Source organism: Daphnia pulicaria, chromosome 4 (genome assembly GCF_021234035.1).
Source record: "Daphnia pulicaria isolate SC F1-1A chromosome 4, SC_F0-13Bv2, whole genome shotgun sequence".
Classification (NCBI taxonomy): Eukaryota; Metazoa; Arthropoda; class Branchiopoda; order Diplostraca; family Daphniidae; genus Daphnia; species Daphnia pulicaria.
Window position 1 is genome coordinate 20,486,570 of NC_060916.1, and position 22,331 is coordinate 20,508,900.

General features: G+C 41.2%; 2 protein-coding genes across 5 annotated transcripts; both read left to right on the top strand.

Moving 5' to 3' along the window:
* Positions 1-221: 221 nt before the first annotated feature.
* On the top strand, positions 222-12,047 carry LOC124335905 (soluble guanylate cyclase 89Db-like). Of its 4 annotated transcripts, XM_046789396.1 has the most exons (14): positions 223-630; positions 4,758-4,982; positions 8,331-8,505; positions 8,861-9,276; positions 9,341-9,552; positions 9,654-9,761; positions 9,851-10,019; positions 10,115-10,135; positions 10,204-10,347; positions 10,463-10,544; positions 10,612-10,683; positions 10,783-10,892; positions 11,002-11,094; positions 11,526-12,047. In XM_046789396.1, exons 1-14 carry the CDS (start codon positions 589-591, stop codon positions 11,589-11,591), a joined length of 1,935 nt encoding a protein of 644 aa, XP_046645352.1. In that variant the 5' UTR covers positions 223-588; the 3' UTR covers positions 11,592-12,047. The 4 variants fall into 4 exon arrangements, with proteins under 4 accessions (XP_046645350.1, XP_046645352.1, XP_046645351.1 ...); XM_046789394.1 differs by having other exon boundaries at positions 222-630; positions 11,002-11,618; XM_046789397.1 differs by lacking the exon at positions 223-630 and adding an exon at positions 4,357-4,604 and having other exon boundaries at positions 11,002-11,618.
* Positions 12,048-12,338: 291 nt separating this feature from the next.
* LOC124335906 (soluble guanylate cyclase 89Da-like) lies at positions 12,339-18,334 on the top strand. Its single transcript, XM_046789398.1, has 15 exons — positions 12,339-12,601; positions 13,394-13,508; positions 14,251-14,340; positions 14,403-14,537; positions 15,435-15,609; positions 15,815-16,233; positions 16,323-16,516; positions 16,601-16,708; positions 16,769-16,937; positions 17,068-17,214; positions 17,277-17,358; positions 17,425-17,496; positions 17,568-17,677; positions 17,760-17,852; positions 17,967-18,334. The coding sequence occupies exons 2-15, from the start codon at positions 13,467-13,469 to the stop codon at positions 18,024-18,026; spliced, it is 1,896 nt and encodes a 631-aa protein (XP_046645354.1). The 5' UTR covers positions 12,339-12,601; positions 13,394-13,466; the 3' UTR covers positions 18,027-18,334.
* Positions 18,335-22,331: the final 3,997 nt, after the last annotated feature.

Genomic DNA, 22,331 nt, shown 5'->3' on the forward strand with positions numbered 1-22,331 from the left:
CGTTATTACGTCTCTACTCTTTTTTCCTTTTTTTTTGTCTTCTGCGTCTCATAAAATATTTCTCGTTCCACCCGAGGTGATGCCAGCCAAGGGAGAAAATGCATATATAGAGGTCTAGAACAGCACCGGTCCTGTCCGAACTCAAAGAGTGTTGCTGCTGTGACGCGCATGTCCGTTGCGAGTGAATTCAACAAGAGGAAGGCGCAAAAGAGCCGAGGGACTTGTGCCAGCGCCCACGAGAAACACAGCAAACGGATGCGAGCCATCCGGACCGACTCTACTCGCACTCCCCGATTCTTGCTTCCGCATTACTGTGTACATGTAACTGTTTACGCGGAGCGCGATTAAATGTAACGGTGATACACGGCGAAACGTCGTCAGTTTGACCATCCAATCGTGAACGGAAGGCCGTCGGCTTTTCTTGTTTTCGTCGGTCGCGCGAGCAACAAGACGTGAAAAGCTGACACCACACCACATCTGCGACACCGAAAAGTCAGAGAAGCGAAGAAAAAGCCTTACCTCATTTGATTTGCAGTTGATTTCTCCCTCTTTTCGGGTTTGAAAATCGAGTTTTCCGGCGCCACAATCATGTACGGCATGCTACTAGAATCGGTACAACATTTTATTCAGGTGAGAAACAAGTTGCCTTATTGAATTCCCATGTGTCTGGTAGAAAAGAAAATAAAGAAAAGAAAACCCCCAAATCCACTCGGCATATCGGCGCGCACTTAAAATTGGTTTCAAATAGTATTTGGTTATTTCCGTGCAAAGCATCTAACTTGCTGGCAGAGAAGAATAAGAAAAAATCCACATGGCCGCTTGAGCCTCGTTCCAAGTTGAAGTGGTCCATATAACATTCGAAAATTCCGTCGGCCTTTTGCGGCCTTCCGCGCCCTTCCGGCGTGTTGGAAAAATTTCTCCCCTTCAAAACGTATTTGCCCGTCTCGCCTGTTTCTGAAACGCAGCTGGACGTGAAAGACGTTCGCGTTGGCTTTAATCAATTCCAAGTAGCTTCTCCGAGACGCTCACAAGTGGTAGCACAATAACAGCAACGGTTTCTCGTCCATTCTTTGTTGTCCGTCAGACTCGCTATCAGACCAAGAGACGATTGTTAGACGATGGTACACGGCCCGGCAAGATGTTGACGTCTGCTGGCGACGACGTCAGCACGGCGGTTACAAGACACCTTTTTTTTACATTTTACTAAGAGATTCATTCACGCTGTATTCATCCGCACGTGGTTTATCTCGAATGACAACCGTCCGCTCGATAAAGCTTCCCGGGGTAATCGTGTTTATCGGACTGTATGAATTCGCAGCAGATTCAGTTAGACATAGGTAAATGCATTTACGTAGTATATATGTCGATTTTTTTTTTGTTGCCCTGGGGAACGAATCAAGTTCCCTTTCACTCTGGACGATTCTGTGTATGTCCTCCACAATGGATCCAAGTCGACAGAAAAACTTGGCAGCCCACAAGTTTCTCGTTGTTATGTGTCTCACTCATATTGGTGCCTCATGTTTATTTATTTTATTTCGCCATTTTTTTTTGCTATGTGAGATTTGGACATGGTCAGCTCTTATTCAGGTTTCGATCTTTGTATTCTTATTTTTTTAATACGGATATATCACAGCCTGGAAATATGGGATCACCGTGTATAGCTTTTGTGATGACGTCAGACATTGGCAAGAGTCTGATTCCATTTTAGGGAAGTGCAAATAAAAAAAAATATGTTTTCCGTTATTATTATTGCGGACGGACAGTAGCAGAATACCAAATTTATAGAAGCAAAGAGCAGGAATCGCGAGCCGTGAAGAATACATATTACTGGATAGAACATTAGTCATGTATAAGTCGACCACTAAGGGATCGGAGCCAAAAGGTCGCTGCTGTCCAGGACTTTAAGAGAAATCCGATTAAAGAAACTGTAATAAACATTAAAGTTCAAGAATATTTAGAAAGAGGATTTGATGAGGACCTGTGCATAAATCATGTGGAGTGGACAGATCGTGATTCGGGACATGTTTCCGAGTTTACACATTTCCCCCCATAGTTCTTATTGGTTACGCTGTGTGCTTAGGCAAAGACTGTGCTGGGATTAGCGTCATTATTCCTCGCAGATGAAATCTTTTCCCTTTTGTTGCGTACATAAGAATAAAGGTCGTCTTGGAACCTTTATTCACGCTCACGCTCAGGGACCGTTTAGTCACGCTGCAAAGATTCGCGCATTCACTAACTACGTACGCACGCTTGTGGGTTCTGCGAATGGTGTATTTTAATTACCATCGGTTTCGCCCCATTCACAAACAACCCAACGCTTTTAACAAGAGGAAACAAAACAAACAAACCAATAAAAGATTTAAAAAAACAACAGAAGGAAAACAAACTAAACAGCAAACGCAGAGGAAACATAGTCTGAAAGGGTTTTCTTGTTTAAAACACAAAATCTCGTCGAAGTAGACGGCGATCTAATCGATATACAGCGGCGCCTGTTCTTTGCTTCGTTCACAACAGCAGTTATATGGTTCGCAACATTGTACCGGTAACGTTCTCGTCTCGATTTTTTTGCACTCGATTTTTCTCTTTCCCGTTTCACTTGATTGAATGTCCAAGGGAAGGATGACACTTTCCGTACAGATTAGATCCAACAATTGAGCTGTTTAGACGGGCATGGGATCTATTTTTCCCAGTTTCAGAAATAGATCAGCTCAAACGGGTATATACGCTACTGTGCATACAGCCTCATCGCATCAAATTCGAACGCAGATTTCCGTTCTCAAAAAGCATCCAATCTATATGTATTGCAAGTTTGATGATGCACAAGAGACGAGTTATAGGTTAGATCTAAAAAAACAACTTCTGTAAATGCCACATTTTTTATGTAACTTCTTTCTCTCTTCTCAAAAGGAACTAAAAGGTTCATTCTTGTTTTCTCGTTACCTTTTTTTCTATGATAGGATTGCGTTAGACTTTCGTGTAGAAAGAGGCTGGAGCTGGACATCCGTCTGCACACTGTAAGGCGTTTGGAGAATTAGATAGAATATTCCATCATGATATGTATCTATATAATGTGGATAAGAAAGAATTTTCTTTTCAGCTGTTATGACGTCAAAAGAGCCGTCGGAGAAAAAAAAAATAAAATAAGAAAACGGGGAAAAGAATATATATACCATATGAATCTCAGCAGTTGACTATGTATATATACCGTCGTTTGGTGCTGAGACGTGTGAGACCTGCGAAGTACAACTCGTTGGCGGAAAGTTGTGACGGCGCGAAGCATATGACGGGAACAGCGTCCCACCGGAATGGCTGTTTGATGTCCTGGTGACTGAAAAACAAAATAAGCGAGCCCATCATCTACACCATATATATGCAAAGTTCCTTCCCCAAAATCCTCTGTTATACGGGTACCGTTTCGTTTCCTTCGCTCATTGATGGATTGTCGATTCAAACGCTTGATAGTCCATGAAAAATAGAGCAGCTGCGTCCCCACCGTCTCGTCTATAATAGTTTATAAGTAACGAGATTGGGTAGGTACCGGGGTACTGGTCTCGTTGGAATTCCTTTTTTTTTCTTTTAAAAATCATATTGAAAGAAAAGACATGGCTTCTGTGTCACGGCAAACGTCGGACTGAAAATTGAATTATGTGTGAAGCGAAATGCCATGTACCCAGAAAACATCTTCAGCCCCAAAAGGCGCTTAGAAAACGTGTCACGTTTGCATGCGGATGAGAGGAACCAACCCAAAATAAGCCAAAGGATGAAATGAACAACGAAAACGTGACGCATTTTCTTAAAATAAAAAACAAAAAATAATGCGTGTTGTTTGCAAATTGAATTGCGTCTGTTCTTCAAATGCAAATGCCTTCGCAGTCTCGTACAGTTCAGTTCTGCAATTTTTTCTTTCGCAAAGTGGACTGGAATGAATTGCTCCGCCGTTTGAATCAACATTGCACTTAATTGCATCCGAATAGTTTCGCCTGTTTCTCCCATTTTCTCCGTCTTATCTTCACTCAATAAGCGCACACAATTACCGTTTAGATGTGCCGTTGGCGCTCGACGGGCGGTATATATGAGCGGAAGAAGAAGACAGACTGCTGCCGTCCACTTGATTGACAGCCTCATAGATTGCTAACTCGTCTAAACTGGTTTCCTCAAAATAATTTTTCTTCTTTCTTATTGAGCTATACGTTTTTTATACAAGATTTATCAGACATATAATGTGTTAGTCAGGTATAACAACGCCTTGAAAGCTGACAATATTGCCATATTTAATGAGACGATTCCGCACGACTCTTCAGCGGCAATCAATAACGAAAGGAATTCTCTCTACTGTTTATTCTTTTTTGGGATTATTGTTTTTTTCACTCTTGATAGTTGCTTAAACTATTTTCGGTTTATTTCGGCTGTGGTCCGTCCATGGGAATCGGAAGACCGCCAGATGCGTTGATGGGATAGTCGATAAATCGATCACGTCATTTGGCTTCAGACTTTGCTCGAGGATTCCATTTGCGTCCATCCTAATAAATATGGAAGGAGATCACAATCGCGTTCAGTAACGTGTCGTATATTTCCGCGTCGTCGTGAAACCCATTCCCGTCTAGGTGATAAAACTTAAACTTAAAGGATATTTTCGTCTATATGGTCACGGTCTTGAGTTCTTTCTCTCTCCAATCTCGAAGGCACTTTTGCTCGTAGTCGTTGAGCGCATAAATGATCCTGCCTTTTCTTTCTTTTCTTTTCTTTTTTTTCTGTAGCTCGAGTACGGCGAAGAGACATGGCTGGCCATCTTGGAGAGTGTCGGCTACCGGAACACTGTCTTCCGTACTCACCACATCTACCCGGATGAACTGATCATGAAACTGGCCGACGCTGCCGTCACGCTCGTCGCCAACGGCTCAACGCGGCAGGACTTTCTGCGTTTTTTCGGTCGCTGTTTCGTCCGCTACTTCAGCCACTATGGCTACGAGAAATTTATTAAAGTAAGACTTTCTCTCAGCCAACACTATCCTAACTCCAGCTGCCATTTGTATTGGCCTGAAATTGAAAAACAAATACTGAACAGCAGGGATCATTTTGTTTGGCTTACCGTACTTGTTTGCTCTCGAGTATAGCGGTGAATACGTTCAATATTGAATGAGCGTATACGAAGGGGAGAAAAGAAGAGCGGGTATGAGGCGAGTTTCTTCTTCATGCCAGCTTTCCACGCTTGCCGAGAAAAGAGGGAGACGACATCAAACGAACTGAAGTGATGTGTACCGTATAGAGGGAAATTGCGTCTTGTCGGTGGCCAGCTCTAATAGAATCTTCATTATTGGCAGCCAAGCCCCACGTCATCACTGGTCCATACATCCTTTCCTTTAAGCCGGCGAAATATATAAGACCTTTTCAACCGCTTATTACGATCGTGCCTTTTCTTGAATGCGTCCGCGTGTGAGACAGAAAGTTCAGTAACACGCCGAGTGCTGGGCGTTCTCCGAAAACGGACGGAGTCGACAGCCGAAGTAACAAGGTGCGGTCAGTTGTCGCTCTTGCTTTAATCGTTGATTGCAACTCAATAGACAAATTTAATTTCATTCCGACTCGCTAAAAGATTGAATTCGTCGGTGAATAGGGCGCCTGTCAAGGGTTGTGACACTAATGTATCCAGCAATGCCCCTGACAGATATTGATGGTGCACTCTAAAAAAGCTTCTGCTCCAGCCAATGCGAATTGACCGGGCGTGTATGGAGCTGGGCCGGGCGCGGGGTAACCGACAATATATACGTCTCGTTTGAGTTACGTGACCGATATCGGCGAATGCTCGTGGGAGCATATATATAGGATCGATGCCAAAACTATCCGGTGAAAAATAACGACGGCGATTTATATTGGAATCACCTTTCTCAAAAACAACGTCAAGTAGAAATAACAGGGAAGAGGGGGGGAGGAGAGAAAAAGTTGCGCAATTTGACGCGTCTTGCCTCGGCCAGATAACGCTCGATTTCCTCTTGTTTATGTCCTCCGTACGTTGTGTTTGTGTCTCTAAGGTCGGATGAGATTTTTGTTATTTGGTCGTTTCCGATGGCAAACTGTTGTCAACTCGCAACGGAAACATGAATCAAAGTATCGGGACGAGCTATTGTCCCGCGGAGACAGTTTCAAGCCGTTGCCATTTTTCTTTTTACTTTCAGGACATTGGGCCGGGATATTATTTATGGGCATAAAACGCGCTGATGTATAACTTTTCAGCGATTTACGGCAGGTCGTGAAAAACCTTAATCCACCAGCCAAAAACCGTTCGTTTGAAAAGCGCTGGAGTATAAAAAATATCGACATTAAAAACATAAAATTGCGCTGACGTCGAACCTATTCCAATTATTCCAGATTGAGCGACTTCACGTGGGAAAAGACTATAGAAATAAATGAAAGCTCTTTACTATTCTAATCTTATATAGGCTGCTGGGAGGCAGTATACAAAACCTATTAAGGCTATACGATAGTCTGCTGTCTAGATAGAGTACCCATTGACACATCAAGGGAATAAGACGAACTGCCATACCATCGAGAGGGACTTCATCGGGGATCAAAGTCTGTCCAATCTTTTCCTTGACGGTTTGCGTGCGCTCTAAGCAGATAGAGCGCTCTGCTCATCTTGATAGAGTACGTACCGTAGTAGTCCCGAAAGCCAAAAGATTTCCCGGCTTAATATACGACGGCTAGAATAGCTTTTAGCTATATATATAAAGGCAATAACAAGAGAACTCGGCAATAATAAAGCTTCGATAATATACTTGCCGTCTACGTATTTACTTATGGCGAGACGGGGGATATTTATCAATTGGAGTCTGTTGCTCCCTGTCCGTCTTTAATGACACTTTTATTGAGGACACCTTTACTGCCGAACTGATCGCCATTGGTCGCAGCAACCTGAGCACTGTCCCCATCAGCGAGCTTGTTAATACTGAATAACGACAATGGGTTCGGACGTTAATAGGTACTTCACGCCATGGCTTGGCACTTAACTGTTCTTTATTTATATTGGCGTCCGTTATTACTGTCCTGCAGAGTGGATGCGTAGAGAACACAATTAACCCGTCGGGATTTATGTCCAATTCGTTGCTCACAATCCTTGGCGAGTAGATTGCTTAGTACCCCCGTAACCCCCTAAGCTTGTTTTCTTTTATTTGCCATAATATGATGAGATCTTGCGAGCGAGCCCTTGTCATTTCATTTCGTTTGCGTTAGCTCGATTTTCTTCTTCTTCTTCTTTCCCGCGTACTTGCCCGCGTATCGCTATGCTATCGATTTCAGATAAGATCTCCTGGTTCGAAGTTGTTATCCGTTGTTCTAACTGTCGACTCTGTGTTACTACCGCGCAGTGACAATGCAGGAAGCCATTCAACTCCTTTTCCGCTGCCGTCCATCTCTATAAGTTGCGAGATATATTTAATTTCCTGCGTCCGTACATGCGGAAGCGAAAGATATAAAACAACATCAGCGAATTGAGGGTATAGTATAGTCACGACTCGCCCGGCGGGACGAGAAAAAAAAACCAATATCGCGAACCGGCCACCCCGTTATGTACCGCTGTGAATATGTAACCCACATGTCTTTCGATTGATCGAATTCATATATCCCCAGGTGAAAAAGTACTTAGAATGTACTTAAGTAATAATATGAGAAAACTCAAGTAATACTGAAGGATTTTGGGACAAGTACTATATATATATAGGATAAGTACTATAGGCTACCAGTGATATAGCAGTGTGTCTTTAGTAATATTGACATTGAAACAAAAAAAAAAAAATACGCCCACTTGGTGATACTTCTACTTTACTGGGTCCACTACAATAAAATGATAGTTTACTTAAATAAACTATCATTTTATTACAGTGCAAGGCAGTACTTTTTTACCTGGGTCACTTACGACCGTCCGGTGATTGGGAACACCCGCTCAGCTATATATAGCAAGATCTCTATCCAGTATATCGATTTGCCCATCAGTATAGTAGATCCTTGAATAACTCGTGCGTGCGTCTGTTCTTGACACTTTCTCAATCGATATTTACCATTGTCAGGAATCTTTTTTTTTTTATCGGGGGGTTTCCTACGGTACCTTCCCTTTTCTTTTAATCCGTGGATATATATTTGATCGTGAAGCCGTGTGCATATATCAAACGCCTTTCGTTTACTCGTACTGTACGCAGCAGTCAATGGATAGACGCTAGTAAGTCATGCAAATGGCAGGGGTCATGGCATTTGGATGTTGGTTCGTGACTTGTTCCTATATTTAATCGCTTGACTTGTTGTTTTGTTGTTTTTTTCTGTATCACCCTCATTAAACGCAGGTTTGTGGCCGCTACTTCTGTGACTTCCTGACCGGCATCGACAATATCCATTTGCAAATGAGATACATGTATCCGAAAATGGTTTCCCCCAGCATGTACATATCGCACGAAGATGCGGAGGGCGTCCTGCTTCACTACCGGACGACACGCAACGGCTTCTGCCCTTACTTAATTGGTAACGGCCAATAATTAGGTCACGCCTTGTCTCTTTGTGGAATATGTCTCAAGATTGATTGATCTCCGTCTGATATCTCTCGTCTCCTCGCATGTGAACGCAATTATTTTTACATTACGCACTCGGTGCCAACCGGGCGATTGATGGGATTGTCGACTCGAAACCCAAAAAGTTCCGGCTTACACTCTCCAAGATTGTATATAGTTACACATGAATGGTGCATGCCAAAATCCACCCCTAGGGAGCCCGCAACAGTAATTGGGCGTAATTCCAGTCATTCTTGGAAAGTGTAACTTTAACCGAGTCGACAATTTCTGGAATTGGCGATTGAAATAGTTTCACGATCGAATGTCAGGTCAGCTGCACCAGATAGCGCACGACTTCTACGGGATTCAATTGACGGTGGAGGAACTGACTAAAACGCCTTTCAACAAAGAGGAGGGTTATCAGTTTCGGTTCCGACTCAACTTCGATAACCGCGACTACATGACTGGTCGTTCGGCGTGCAACGGCAGTTTGGAGCTGGGCCGGATAAATATCTCCAGCCGCGGAAGCGCCGGCACAATGGCGTCCGAAAAAGCCCTGGCGTCGCTCTCCTCCAGCATCCTGATGCAGCTCTTTCCCTTCACCTTGGTTTTCCGTCCAGATCTCCAGATTATCGCGGTCGGCCGGCAATTGAAGCAAATGTTTCCAGACAATGCCCTTGTCGGCCAAGCGCTGCCTGATGTCGCCAGAGTACGCCGACCCAAGCTCCTTTTCACATGGGACAACGTAATGAATCGACTTTTCCTTGTCGAATTTGTCTTACTATTGGATTTCTTTTGGGTATTTTTAGTTGTACAGCCTCCAAAAAGTCTTGTGTGAAATGGAGTTACTGCCAGCGATCCGAACGGCAAAGAAAAACGCGCGCCACTTGGCTGCCTCCAAAGCGGATTCAAATGCGGTGGCCAATAAAGAAGCGAAAGAGGAAAATCGACGTCTTATGCTGCAGGGACAGTTACGCTATCTGTCGGACTGGAACGCAATGATTTTCCTTTGCAATCCTTTGTTAGTCCCGATTTATTCAAATAATAAAAAATACACACGGGAAAAACAAAAGTTCACTGTTTCCTACTAACCATTTTAAATATTTTTCTATGCGACTGCAGAATAAACAACTTGGAAGACATGGACGGAATGGGTTTGACAATTAACGATCTCAGCCTTCACGGACATGGCAGAGACATGGTGATGGCCGGATGGCAGCACAACTCACGGTCTGTATTCTTCCCTTTGGTACTTTGTATGCTGATCCGCACTGTTAACATAGTCGTCATTAACATGGTACAACCATTTTTTTTTTTAGGCTGGAAGATATGTACGAGCGGGCCGAAGAGCGATCGCAACAGCTCCAGCAAACGTACGAACTGCAAGACGAGTGGAAAAAACGCGGAGACAAACTTTTGTACTCCATGATCCCGCAATCGGTGGCCGACACTTTGCGTAGTGGCACCGACCCAGTTGACACATGTCAAGTAGGTAGAATATGGGATGGTTAATTGAATTAACTTGTTTGTATTTTTTTTAGAAATAATATGATTTTTCAAATCTTGACACAAAAAAAAACAAGAGTGTCAGAGGAATCCTTTGTGTAAGGATTCCGTATAATACATGAGCCCGAATAGGGGGTGTGTGACGTGCCTTTTGTGATACATCTAGGCATTCGAGAGCATCACAGTCTTGTTTGTAGAATTAGCCAACATCGACGAAATCACAGCCACTAATCCGATGGAAGCGGTCAGTTGCATGAACGCAGTTTTCTCGTGCTTTGATAACATTATCGACCAACATAACGTCTACAAGGTGGGTTTAATTTTTATACAGCCTAGCTATAGCCTACTTGAATAACTTAATTACGTCATCCAGACGTCATCTGCTTGTTGGGCGGATTAATTTCTAAAGCTCGTCTGATATGCAGGTGGAGACGGTGGGAAAGGTGTACATGGTCGTTGGCGGAGCGCCAGAAACAAACGAAACCCACGTCAAAGATGTTGCCATGGGTATATTACTCTTAGAATTATTACACACTTAAGTCCCGATTTCTAATTAAAACTTTGTGGATTCCAGTGGCCCTTAGTTTTCGGGACGAAATCGACAAAATGGTGAAAGATACTAAAATGTCTGTTCACATACGAATAGGTATGATTTGATTACTAGCAATTCCTTGCGTGGTTGGTACTAAATTTATAGTTGTGAACAACTTACTTAATTAACTTAATTATCATTTGAATCGCCAAGGTTTCCATACCGGTTCGGCGGTAGCCGGTGTAGTTGGAAAGAAAATGCCTCGTTATTGTTTTTTTGGAGACACAATCAACACTGCTGCACGAATGCAAACCACAAGCTTGGTATAGAATTTTACTAACGCGCTGAAAGATATCGGGCGACATCATATAATAGAAAGAAGAAATATTTAAACAATTGATTTTTTTTCTTTTATTTAATTACTATTTTCAGCCTGGGAAAATTCACATCTCTCAAAACTCCTTTTGTCGCTTGCACAACTTTAACGGATTTGTATTCGAGATGCGTGGGACGGTATTCGTCAAGGTACAGGGCACGGATACGTATACAAGCTTACGATTCCTGGACGAAAGTTGGTTCTCCGTACTTTTGTTTTCTATTCTCCAATTGGTCCCGCACGTTTGAAAGCGCACGACACAAACATGAGAACCGACTTTCAACGACGACTTTACCATACGATTATACTTGACTATACCTTATGCGTATATCCGCCTCTATGGTCGAATAAGTGGATATCAGATATTCATGGTCATATGGCACTGAATGCAACTGTGTCCACATATCAATAGATTGGCTTTGTTCGCACACTCGCTTTTAAATCTGGTATTTCACAAACAGATCATCGTTATTGGTTTATAACAAATCTACAGCTCTACTCTCTAATACTACATATTGCTTGAAAGTCTGCTGCATAAACTTTCTTCCAACTGCTGTTATCTTTTTCTTTTATGTCCTAGGGCAAAGGAGATATGAAGACTCACTGGTTGCTGAGATACGAAGCGCCCGATGGGAATTCGACATGAGCTTTCCGAGACTATCCCAGTACGGGTCCCTCCTCAATCATTCGTCCAAACGTCTCTGATCTGTAAACAAAATTAGAAAGATCGATCTCAAAAATTACTGGTCGGCCACACGTAGGCGTATAATTTGTGAACTATCACTGTTTAGCAGGCGCGTAAAACAAATATATATACTTTAATGTTATTGGCCTATGAGTATAGTGTCTATCCCCGAAAACAAATCAGGAAAAAGAGTCGCCACGAAAAGGCCACGAATAAGTGAAGGACTCAATATTTTAAAATATTTCATGTGTCACAACAAACAAAATTCTTGTAACATAGTTATTGTTCACTCGTCGCTTTGTGATCACTTCGCTGTCTAAGAACTATGGGATTGGCTATAAAAGTTACATTTGGATGATGATGTTGTTCTTGCAAATATATATAAGAACATTGGCTCTATATGCATCGCACAATACACAAAATAGTTTCATCCATCTTGACCGTTTCTTGAAAAGCTCCTTGGTTGAAGTGGCAACTGGCAACAAAAGCTGACTGCAATTCAAAAAGTTCCAAGTGCGCAACCAACGAGAGTACGTCTTCCTCCATATTTGGCGAGTTCATACTGGTTTCTGACACTATACTTTCTACTGACTGTGTCGATCAAAGGTCATTGGAAAGAAAAAAAAACATTGAACTTGACTCGCCCCATTTCTCTTTCCGCTTATTAGTAAAATATTTGGGTCGAGCATTCTTAGTGGAAAATCCAGCACGCACCAACGAGGGATCTTCGTTGAGTCAGTTGCCGTTTGAAAAATTGAACTTCACTCATAAATACCGCTTGTTTTCGAGAATTGTCGATAACACACAGTCAACGGAATGCAACGTAATTTCTACAATTCACCCGGAAAAATACCTCCTGTGCAAACTTGAAGAGACTGTTTCACCTTATGGGGTGGTCTATGGATTGGATGTTGTGTGGTGTTGCTTGCTACTGTTTTTAAAACGTTAAGCCAACGTCTACCGTCAGAAAAGTAAGACATTAAATTAAATATTTTCTTTTTTCTTTGCTGAGAAGGGAACTGCTCGTGTTACTGACGTCACTTGTATCCTTGTTGGGAAGACGTTCATTCGAGATGAAAAATAGAACGACGAGTATTATAGATCGACATATTTGCTGGGAATTTTTCATAGTGAAAACCAAATTAATTTAATTAGGTGATTTTTTTTCTTTTCTCCTTTATTTCAAATAATTCCCACAATTTAATAAGAATTCTCTATAACATAAATTCCGTGGGTTCTTACACTAATAACTTTAGCCGATACATCCATTCCTCTGCTGTGGGCCCCTTTCAATCAACAACCCACAGGCCACGGCTCTTCCGACGATCGAAGCGGATTTTCTTAGAAATATCTTCGGAAATATCCTCTTACAATGTAAGACGTAGAAATCGACTCAAAGGAGTTGCTAGAATTTTCAAAATAAAATAAAAATGTAGAATTTCCAAGTGGCGTCAACAACTTTCAGCTAGTACGCATGCTCGTAGGTAAGAGCTTGAAAGAAAGCAACAAATGGGGTTAGGGGTTAGGGTTCCGTATGGGACGTAAGGAAACCCATCCGTATAGTCCCAATAGCCTGCATAAGGGAAAAGTACGTCCGGTGCAGTGAACTTACAATTCCTCAGCTCCACAAGTTCTGAAATTCACTAGCCCAATTTCTCTGTTATTTTTTTTTTTTTAAATTTATTTCTCCCAAAGGTTTTATAGTTCAATTTTCGGTTATCACACAAACGAGTTATTTTCTATCTTCTTTCTATCGTCTCTAGGGTTCTAATATACACATCGTTTGGTTCGCAGCGCATCACATGTACGGACCTTAAGCATCAGCGACTATTCAAAATGTACGGAATCATTTTTGTGACCGTTGGATCTGTAATTCAGGTAAGGATTTTTTATCTTCATTTTATAGACTTTTTGAAATGATGCAGAGTTGTAACTAGGTTTAACTTAGTTTCAATTTCTCATGGAACTGTATGTATACGTATATCATGCGAGTGAAGGCGCATGTAAATTAAATTGAAATCTTCGAATGATCTTATTCATAGTTAGTAAGATATAATGCAATAAAAGAACAAAGAGATAAAGAACTGGAATTGCTCTTTCTCGTTATAAGTTTGTTAGACTTATAGCGAGAGCATATAGTGAGAACATATATAGCAATTGTTAAAAAAAGGAATTGGGTCCATTAGCGATAACGAACAAAGAAAGGCGTTTATAATGAGCCAAAATGTGATCTTAAATGTTACGAGACCCGACTATTATTCCAACATTTTTAAAAAATGTAACGCTACCCAATTAAATAAAATCTTTTGCAAATATAGGCTTCCCGTCTAAGTAATTTTATAAACTAATGCTACGTATTATGCTTTCACGAGGAAAAGTTAACAACGCGCTTCTTTCAACACTTTATCGGACTTCGCGGAGTAAAGCACTCAAGCCAAGACGATTCAGACACATGTTAATAATTAGACGCTTAACTCTAGTCCACCTATAATTGACCGAATAAACTGAGATCGTGAAGAAGCTGGAGATAGTGCTTGTTAAATTAAAAGTTTAGCCCGAAATAAGTAAATTTGTGCTTGCCGTCCGATTAATAATCAAACTTCTTTTTTATTATTCTTAGACGGAATATGGGAACGATGTTTGGTTCTCGCTCCTAGACAGAGTGGGCTATCGCAACACAACCTTTTGCACTCACAGTATCTATCCGGACGTAAATAACGATTCAAAGAAATGAGTGTCTTTTATTGATAAAATGAATACATGTTGGATTAGGACTTGGTTATGAAGCTGGCCAACGCTGCCGTGACAATAATCGCAAACGGTTGGACCGTGCAAGATTTCCTTGCTTACTTTGGCCGCTGTTTCATCCGTGCAGCTGGAACTTTCGGATACGAAAAGTTGATCAAAGTAAGTCGTAACTTTTTCTACTTCCGTCTTTTATGTGTGGGCCTGCAATTCGTTCCGTTCTGCGCAGTCACGCGTACACATAAAATTGGTTCCGGTTGTCTTAGTGGCTTAGCCGGCCCATTCCAGTAATTCGGTAATTCCGTGAAATGACATCAACAGGATGACATATTGGGCAATTTCTTGAAAGGGAAGTTTGAATACAAGATTAATGATGCCGACTTGAGCCGATTTCTGTTTTAGTGTTCACGTTCCCGAAGGCAGTAAACAATATGTGTACTTGCATGGCTCTAATCTGTGTATTTAATAGGTAAGTAAATGTGTAAACATTTTATAAGTAGCATGACTAGAAATCAATGGCTCAACCATAAAATGTTACCCTGACAGCGCACAGTATTTCGGATAATCTCATGTAATGACATTGTATCTTTCTAAGTGGAATGGGGAAGTATTAAATATTATTTCACTATTGCATCTGCTTCGTCCTATAAACCTCTAAACCGACTTAAGTATTTTTAATTTATTTCATTTTGGTCGGGCGTGTCCGCGCGGGCTAGCGTTGCCCATACAATTGAATGAAGTACAAATTAATATATAGTGTTGGGTGTGGGAGACTAGGATTTGATTCGAGAAGAAAAGAGAGTGGGGGCGCTGAAGGTGATACAGAGGAAGTGGGAAAGCACATCGTAGCAGTGTGCGGCGATGAGAAGGGAATAACAGTTCTAAGAAATGTAAGGATGTGCTAAGGATGCGTGGGTTTTGTACTAGAGATAAGAATAACCGATAATAAGCCCTCTGAGATGTCATTCAAACAATCGCAACACAGCACCGTTATAGTCTTATTGTATTTAACTTAAGATTTCGAAAATTTAATATTGTTTCTTAATTGTTTTAATGTAGAGATGCGGACGATTTTTTTGCGACTTTCTTTCCGCTATCGATACTGTTCATCTCCATATGAAGTACAGATATCCTAAAATGGATCATCCTTTTATTTACGTTTTGGAAGAAGATGCTGAAGGTGCTTTAATACATTACAGGACATCACGGTGCGGTTTTCCTCCATTTCTCTACGGTAATCGTTTTTTTTTTGTTCCCGTTGCGTTGCATAGGCTAATTTTTCTATCCTGAGAAAATTTTGAGTTAGATTCGGTTACGCTATTGCAGCGGCTGGCTTGCATGTTTTTCTTTACTTTGAACCACAACTTGTTGAACGTTGGAAGTTATTTAAATTCACCGCCATCTAAATAGATATTGACGACCGATGATGATTTCTTCAGGTTTATTACGTCAAGTTGCTGCAGATTTCTACGGCCTTCAACTTTCGATGGGCCATGTTCCAGATGAGCCATGTGGTAATAATGAAGGAGGCTACAAGTACCAAATCCGCCTCAACTTTGACAACGGTGATTACATGGCCTGCAAAGCGATTGAACGCGGTGCCAGTATGACACTAGTGCGGAAAGCAAACTTCCTCACCTCGACAACGGCCAACATTCAACAGGAATCGTTGCCTCAACTCTCCAGTTCCATTCTGCTGCAACTTTTCCCCTTCTGTCTGATTTTCCGTTCCGACTTAAAGATAATCGCTGCTGGCCATCAGTTAAAACAAATGTTTTTGTGGCGGATGTTGATCGGACAGATTCTGCCAGACGTTGCAAGATTGCGTCGTCCTAGATTAAACCTTACTTGGGACAACGTAAATCTATTTTTTTTCTCAAATTGATACTCCAATTTGTAGTTAAAGTTATATCTCCACTATTGATTTTGATATTTCTTTTGATTCAGTTGGTCACACTTCAGCGCGTCGCATGCGAACTCGAAATCATGCTGTCTAATAACACGGAAGAATATCAACTATCAAAGATTTATAAAACTGTGCCAGACGAACCGAAGTACGAACAGCCTCTCCGTCTTTTTCTTCGTGGAGAGATGCGTTACGTGAAGGATTGGCAAGCCATCATATATCTCTGCAATCCGCTGTAAGTACGATATCTGAAAGGATAAAACGATGGAAAAGAAAAGCAGTCAGTTATTGGTATCAGCTATATTAACGTATTCCCTAGAATTAACAACATCGATGACCTGTCAGAGGTGGGCCTTGCGCTCAGCGATCTTAGTTTGCACGGACATGGTCGCGAATTGGTGATGACGGGACAGCAGCATAGTTCCAGGTAAAATTGAACTATTGAATTGTATTTGAGAAAATCACACGTTAACTGTATTATTTTAAGGTTGGAAGATTTGTACGAACGAGCCGAAGAGAAAGCTAAAGAGCTACAGGTAACTCATGAACTCCTTGACGAGTGGAAGCGAAGAGGAGACGAGCTGCTTTATTCCATGATTCCCGAATCCATCGCCGAGAGTTTGCGACGAGGCAAAGAACCTGTTGATACTTGTGAAGTAAGGCTTCAAAGTTATCTTGTTAGCTTTGTAAACTTGTACCTTAAAGTTCGATGGAAGCTAGACAAACATTTCCACTTTCCGGAATTTCTGTCCCTTTAACGTCATTTAATTTGTTTTTCCAAATTAGGTTTTCGAATGTATCACCGTCTCTTTTGTCGAAATGACTAACATAGAGGACATCATGATAAAAAGTGCGCTAGAGGCTGTCAGCTGTATGAATTCCGTTTTCTCCGCACTGGACAAGATCGTTGACCATCAGCCTAATGTTTATAAAGTAAATTCACAATTCTCCAACAAAAGTGTTCACTCGTTAGTTTGTGAGTGTGATTAATGCAGGTGGAGACAATCGGAAATGTTTACATGGTCGTAGGAGGGGCACCGACAAGATGCGAGTCGCACGTCAAAGATATATTTTTAGGTACGTACATATGTGGTCATAAGTTCTTAAAAAAAACCTAAATTAGTTTTGATTTTACCCGTCTAGTTGCCCTTGAATTCCGTGATGCAATCAATGAACTATCTACAAAGGTTGGGATACCCGTCGAAATTCGCATAGGTTTGCTATAATTTGCTATTCACATCTCCATCAGTCATTCGTGATGAATATTGATAACAAATTATTTTTAGGTATTCATTCCGGTCCAGCGGTTGCTGGAGTTTTGGGAAGGAAAATGCCTCGCTATTGTTTTTTTGGCGACACTATCAACACTGCGGCTAGAATGCAAACAACCAGTTTGGTAAATAATAGTATTCAGCTATTGTGGCGTAGTAACGTTGTCGTGAATTAATTTTTTAATCGATTTTTAAATGTTGATCTAGCCGGGGAAAATTCACATTTCTAGTACAGTGTACAACCTGATGCAATGCTCTGCCGAATTCCTCTTTGAGAAGCGAGGGACCGTGATGATTAAGGTAATTCATTGCAAGTTATCAGACTTTTTTTTTTAATTTATCGTCAAAAACTTCTTATGGCAAAGAAAAAACTAATCTTTTTTTTTTGCTTCACTCGAATTCGATATTACACAGGGAAAAGGTGAAATGAAAACTTACTGGCTTTTGCAATACCAACCGCTTCCTTATCGTTAAAGGATAAGGTGCACACATGTACGGAAATCTGGATTAAATACAAAAAACAAAACAAAAAACAAAACGAACAAACATTTGACTAATGACTAGCAACGTACTGCTATACCAACTTCGTACCAGGAGAATTCAGGATTCGGGAAACATGTGAATGGGTTATTGAATTTTATTCCTTGTCGTTAATTGTCCCATAACCATTTGAAAATTGAATGATGTCATTTCAATTGCGTACTAACTAGAGGATGCTGGTGGTATCCGACCAGAAACAATAATGAACTGCAGCTGCATGAATATAGGCTATTATGCACAACACTGTCATTACAAAGTCTTTTACTCGTCTGTGTGTGTCTCAATCTGTGCATTTGTAGGTTTACCATTTACACGCTACGGCGCTGAGTTGGGCAAAATGTAGAGACTTTGTAGACTTTGTATTCCGGAACAATAACAACAGACAATAAAGTGTTGAATATTAACTAAATTGAGACTCACGTTTTTGTTCACTGTGATTACTTTTCTTTGTATTTTAGTTTGTAGCACAAGTAAGTTCGTGATTCGAACGTATTCAAGTAGCAGACTGAGTTACACACACAGAGAGAACACTCGATGAGAGAGAAGAGAGGGTAGGGAGGGAGTTGCCAGATTTACACAATTTAGGATTGACAACATAAATTCAACATCCCCACTCAAACCAAAATTGGGTGAACTGATATATCTTCCTTCTTAAGTCCTGGAAAAGCTGGACCAGCAAGCGCCTTCGTTCCGCAAGTTGTTCTTTGGTTCCGACGTGACTAACCACGATACTTCCATCCGTTTGTTGCTCACGAACATAATGATATCGTACGTCAGTATGTTTTGTGTGGCGATGAAATTCAGGATTGGACACCAACTTGAGTGCTCCTTGATTGTCGCCAAAGAATGCCGCAGGCTGCATTTTCGGGTTGCACTCCAACATCTCGAATCGGCGAAGAATCCGATTGGTGTATTGCTCCTGAGAAAGATGAATGACACGGCGGGTGCGATCCCTGTCAATTTTTAGGCCAATAAAGAAGTCTGCGTCCCGTGCTGTGATGTTTCGACGATAAACACACGGATCAGCCAAATTGTTCCTTATTCGGCGGCGACCTTCAAGTAGTGGTTGAAGCTGCCAAGTCTCGTTTAATCGTAGCGATTCCATCACCTCCTCCATCGCTGAAATCCATTTGGCAGATTCTGGGCATGAGATCGCCTCCTGGTACGTCTGTGGTTCAAAAATGTCGTCAGGAGCAACGTTCATAACAGTGTGGCTCAGAAAGTTTGGATCTTCAATTAGCCGATTTGGCTTCTTCCGAATGCGAGACGGTCTTTGAGGTGAGTCCACACTGGGTTCGAGATGGTGATCTCCAAGAAGCGGCTTTTCTGGCTGTTCAAATCCATGGAAGGGTTCCGCAATGATGTCAGAGTCACTTGCAGGTTGACCACACTGATCGTTGGACACGGTGGCACGTCCGTTGGATGCCTCGTAGGCATCCCCACCCACTCCAATTACAGAGACAGTTTCTAGGTCAGTGCGAGGGACAGCTATGGGAAGTAGTGAAGGTGCTTGAATACTTTCATTGAAGATGACATCCCTTGAGATTTTAATTTTTCCAGATGATGAACAGTTGGCGAAATGCATCAAATAGAGCTTTTTCTGCATCCTTGAGCCAGTGGCGACTATTTTTCCGTTTTTTCTTAGCTCCATGCCGTTTTTGTCGAACGTAGCTGTGGCTCCACGCTCCGTTGTGGCTCCAATTGAGAACAGGTTGGCTCCTAGATCTGGGACAAACAAGACGTTACGTAACAAACCATCATGCCATTCGCCATTTACTTTGGTCTTGATGATGACATTTCCAACTCCAGTTGCGTATAATGCTTCGTTGTTCTTTCCCACGCCTTTAATTGTTCGGTCACCACGATTGATGGGGGTGATTGACTGAAAGATAGATTTCTGATCACTCATATGCTCACTGGCACCCGAATCTGCATACCAGCATTCGTTGTTGAGTTGAAGATCTGCTGACTTGAAGGCATAATAATCAAAAACAGGTGCGGTTGTTTTCTCTTTTCTAGGTTGAGCCAGCATTGCTTCTTCACTTCCAGCATCTTGTCTTCCTTTGAGATAGGCCTCTTTTATCCAACAATCTTCTTCACGATGAGATGCTCTACGGTTAAGATTTCGGCAGTGACCACAGACAGGTTTAAGACGATCATGTGAAGAAAAATCTCTTGATTTTGACTCGGAAAAAACGACTTTATTCTTCTTTTTGCCAGCAAAGAATGCTCCATCTGAAGAGTCGACACCCATATCAGTTAGCTTAAGCATATTTTCTTCAACTTGAAGTCTGGACGTTAGTAGAGAAAGTGTTTTGATGGCATCATCAGTACTGTTCCATGCAGACATGAAGGACCTATAGTTGCGATTGCCATTTAGTGGAAGAGTAGATGTGATCTTGGCCATGATTTGATCGTTTGAGATTGGTGAATTCACATCACTTAGTTGTGATGCAAGAGATTCAACTGCTGAAACATGAGACATTATGTCGTGGGTAGGGTCATATTGATATGCCATAAACTTGCCCATTAGTAGATGTTTGTTTTCAACAGAAGCCAGCTCATATTGATTTAAAAGCCGAATCCACATCGAATTTGAAGTCTTACAATTCATAATGGTTCTCATTACCTTCTCTTCCAGAGTAGCAACAATGTAGTTTTGTGCAGCAGTGTCTTTCTTGTCCCATTCACCAATCTGAGTATTTCTGGCGGTGACTGCAGCATTGTTTGAATTATCAGCAAGGAGAACAATGGCCGTGGGTTTTTGTTCATCACCTTCAACAATCTTGAGTAGGGCATGATTCTTCAGTACAAGTTTAAGTTGAAACTTGTAAAAGCTAAATTGGTCTCCCTTGAATTTCGTAATGTGCGACACATCTTTTGCAGAGAAAGTTCCAGTGGCCATCTTGGCTCTGTTCCAGAAACAACTTGAATACTTTTAGCCTATTTTGCAGTTATTACAGTAAGTAGGTAGCAATTGCGAACCTGGGCCCATAACCTGTTGAATATTAACTAAATTGAGACTCACGTTTTTGTTCACTGTGATTACTTTTCTTTGTATTTTAGTTTGTAGCACAAGTAAGTTCGTGATTCGAACGTATTCAAGTAGCAGACTGAGTTACACACACAGAGAGAACACTCGATGAGAGAGAAGAGAGGGTAGGGAGGGAGTTGCCAGATTTACACAATTTAGGATTGACAACATAAATTCAACATAAAGTACACATATTTTTCGTAATTTATACCACAAGTAGTTAGTAGTATAGGAACTGAGTGGTGACGCATACCGTACAGTATGTTTCCCTCGAATATATACACTGCATTGTTGATTTCTTTTTAGCTGTTTACATGCTTATACTCAAACTTAAAGCGTAATTCGCTTGTTTGAATGTACAAAACCAATTCCACTTAATGCTTAGCAATTCTGAGTTTTCGTCAAAATCCATGTGGATATACCTTTTTTACGAAGAAAATTTTCTCCACGGTGGTATTGGTATGGTATGCTATTATATCAACTATGTCCTCTGAGAAAATAATAATCCCTTTCCCGCGAAATCAGACGTACCTTTGCAATACTATTTCATATCGAGTCCAGTTGGTGATGAGCAACTCAGACTGAAAGTTTATAGTTTTATACTGTGTCGCCTGTATTACTGTCGTAGCCTCTAGTCCTCTACATGGCACAAGGAAAATAATGCAGCAAGAAAATGTATTGGGTTACTGTAATTCTATCACTCTTGAATAATTCATGGTCTCTACGGACATTTATGATAGTTGGTCTTTATTATTTTAAAATCTTGCCCGAAGCAGAAACTCATTCAATATTTTCCGGCACGTGTAATTCTAAATTTGAAAGAAAGTTTCACTTTTATAAACGTGGAACTGAGTTCATTCAGCTTACGTCAAAACAAAAGTTCACTTTTGGGTTAGTACAAGAGAAAAATTATATTTCAACGACAAAAATTAGATTTTGACAGTCAGCGATTGGATTTGTGTGTTATAGAAAGTTTTTAAATAAAGCGCGCGTTTTTATCGATTTTCTTCTTTTCTCAGAAAACCCCCAAAAGGTGACATTTTAAAACCCCTTGTGCGAAACTGGCCGTATCTCAGCTTTCACGTGTTTATATTACTAAAAAAAAATGATTTAATCGGATCAATAAACTTTAATCAGACCGTCGTTTTCCATGCCAGTCTATGTCTGCGCACAAATTTCTTATGCACGAATTATGCCTTGATTTA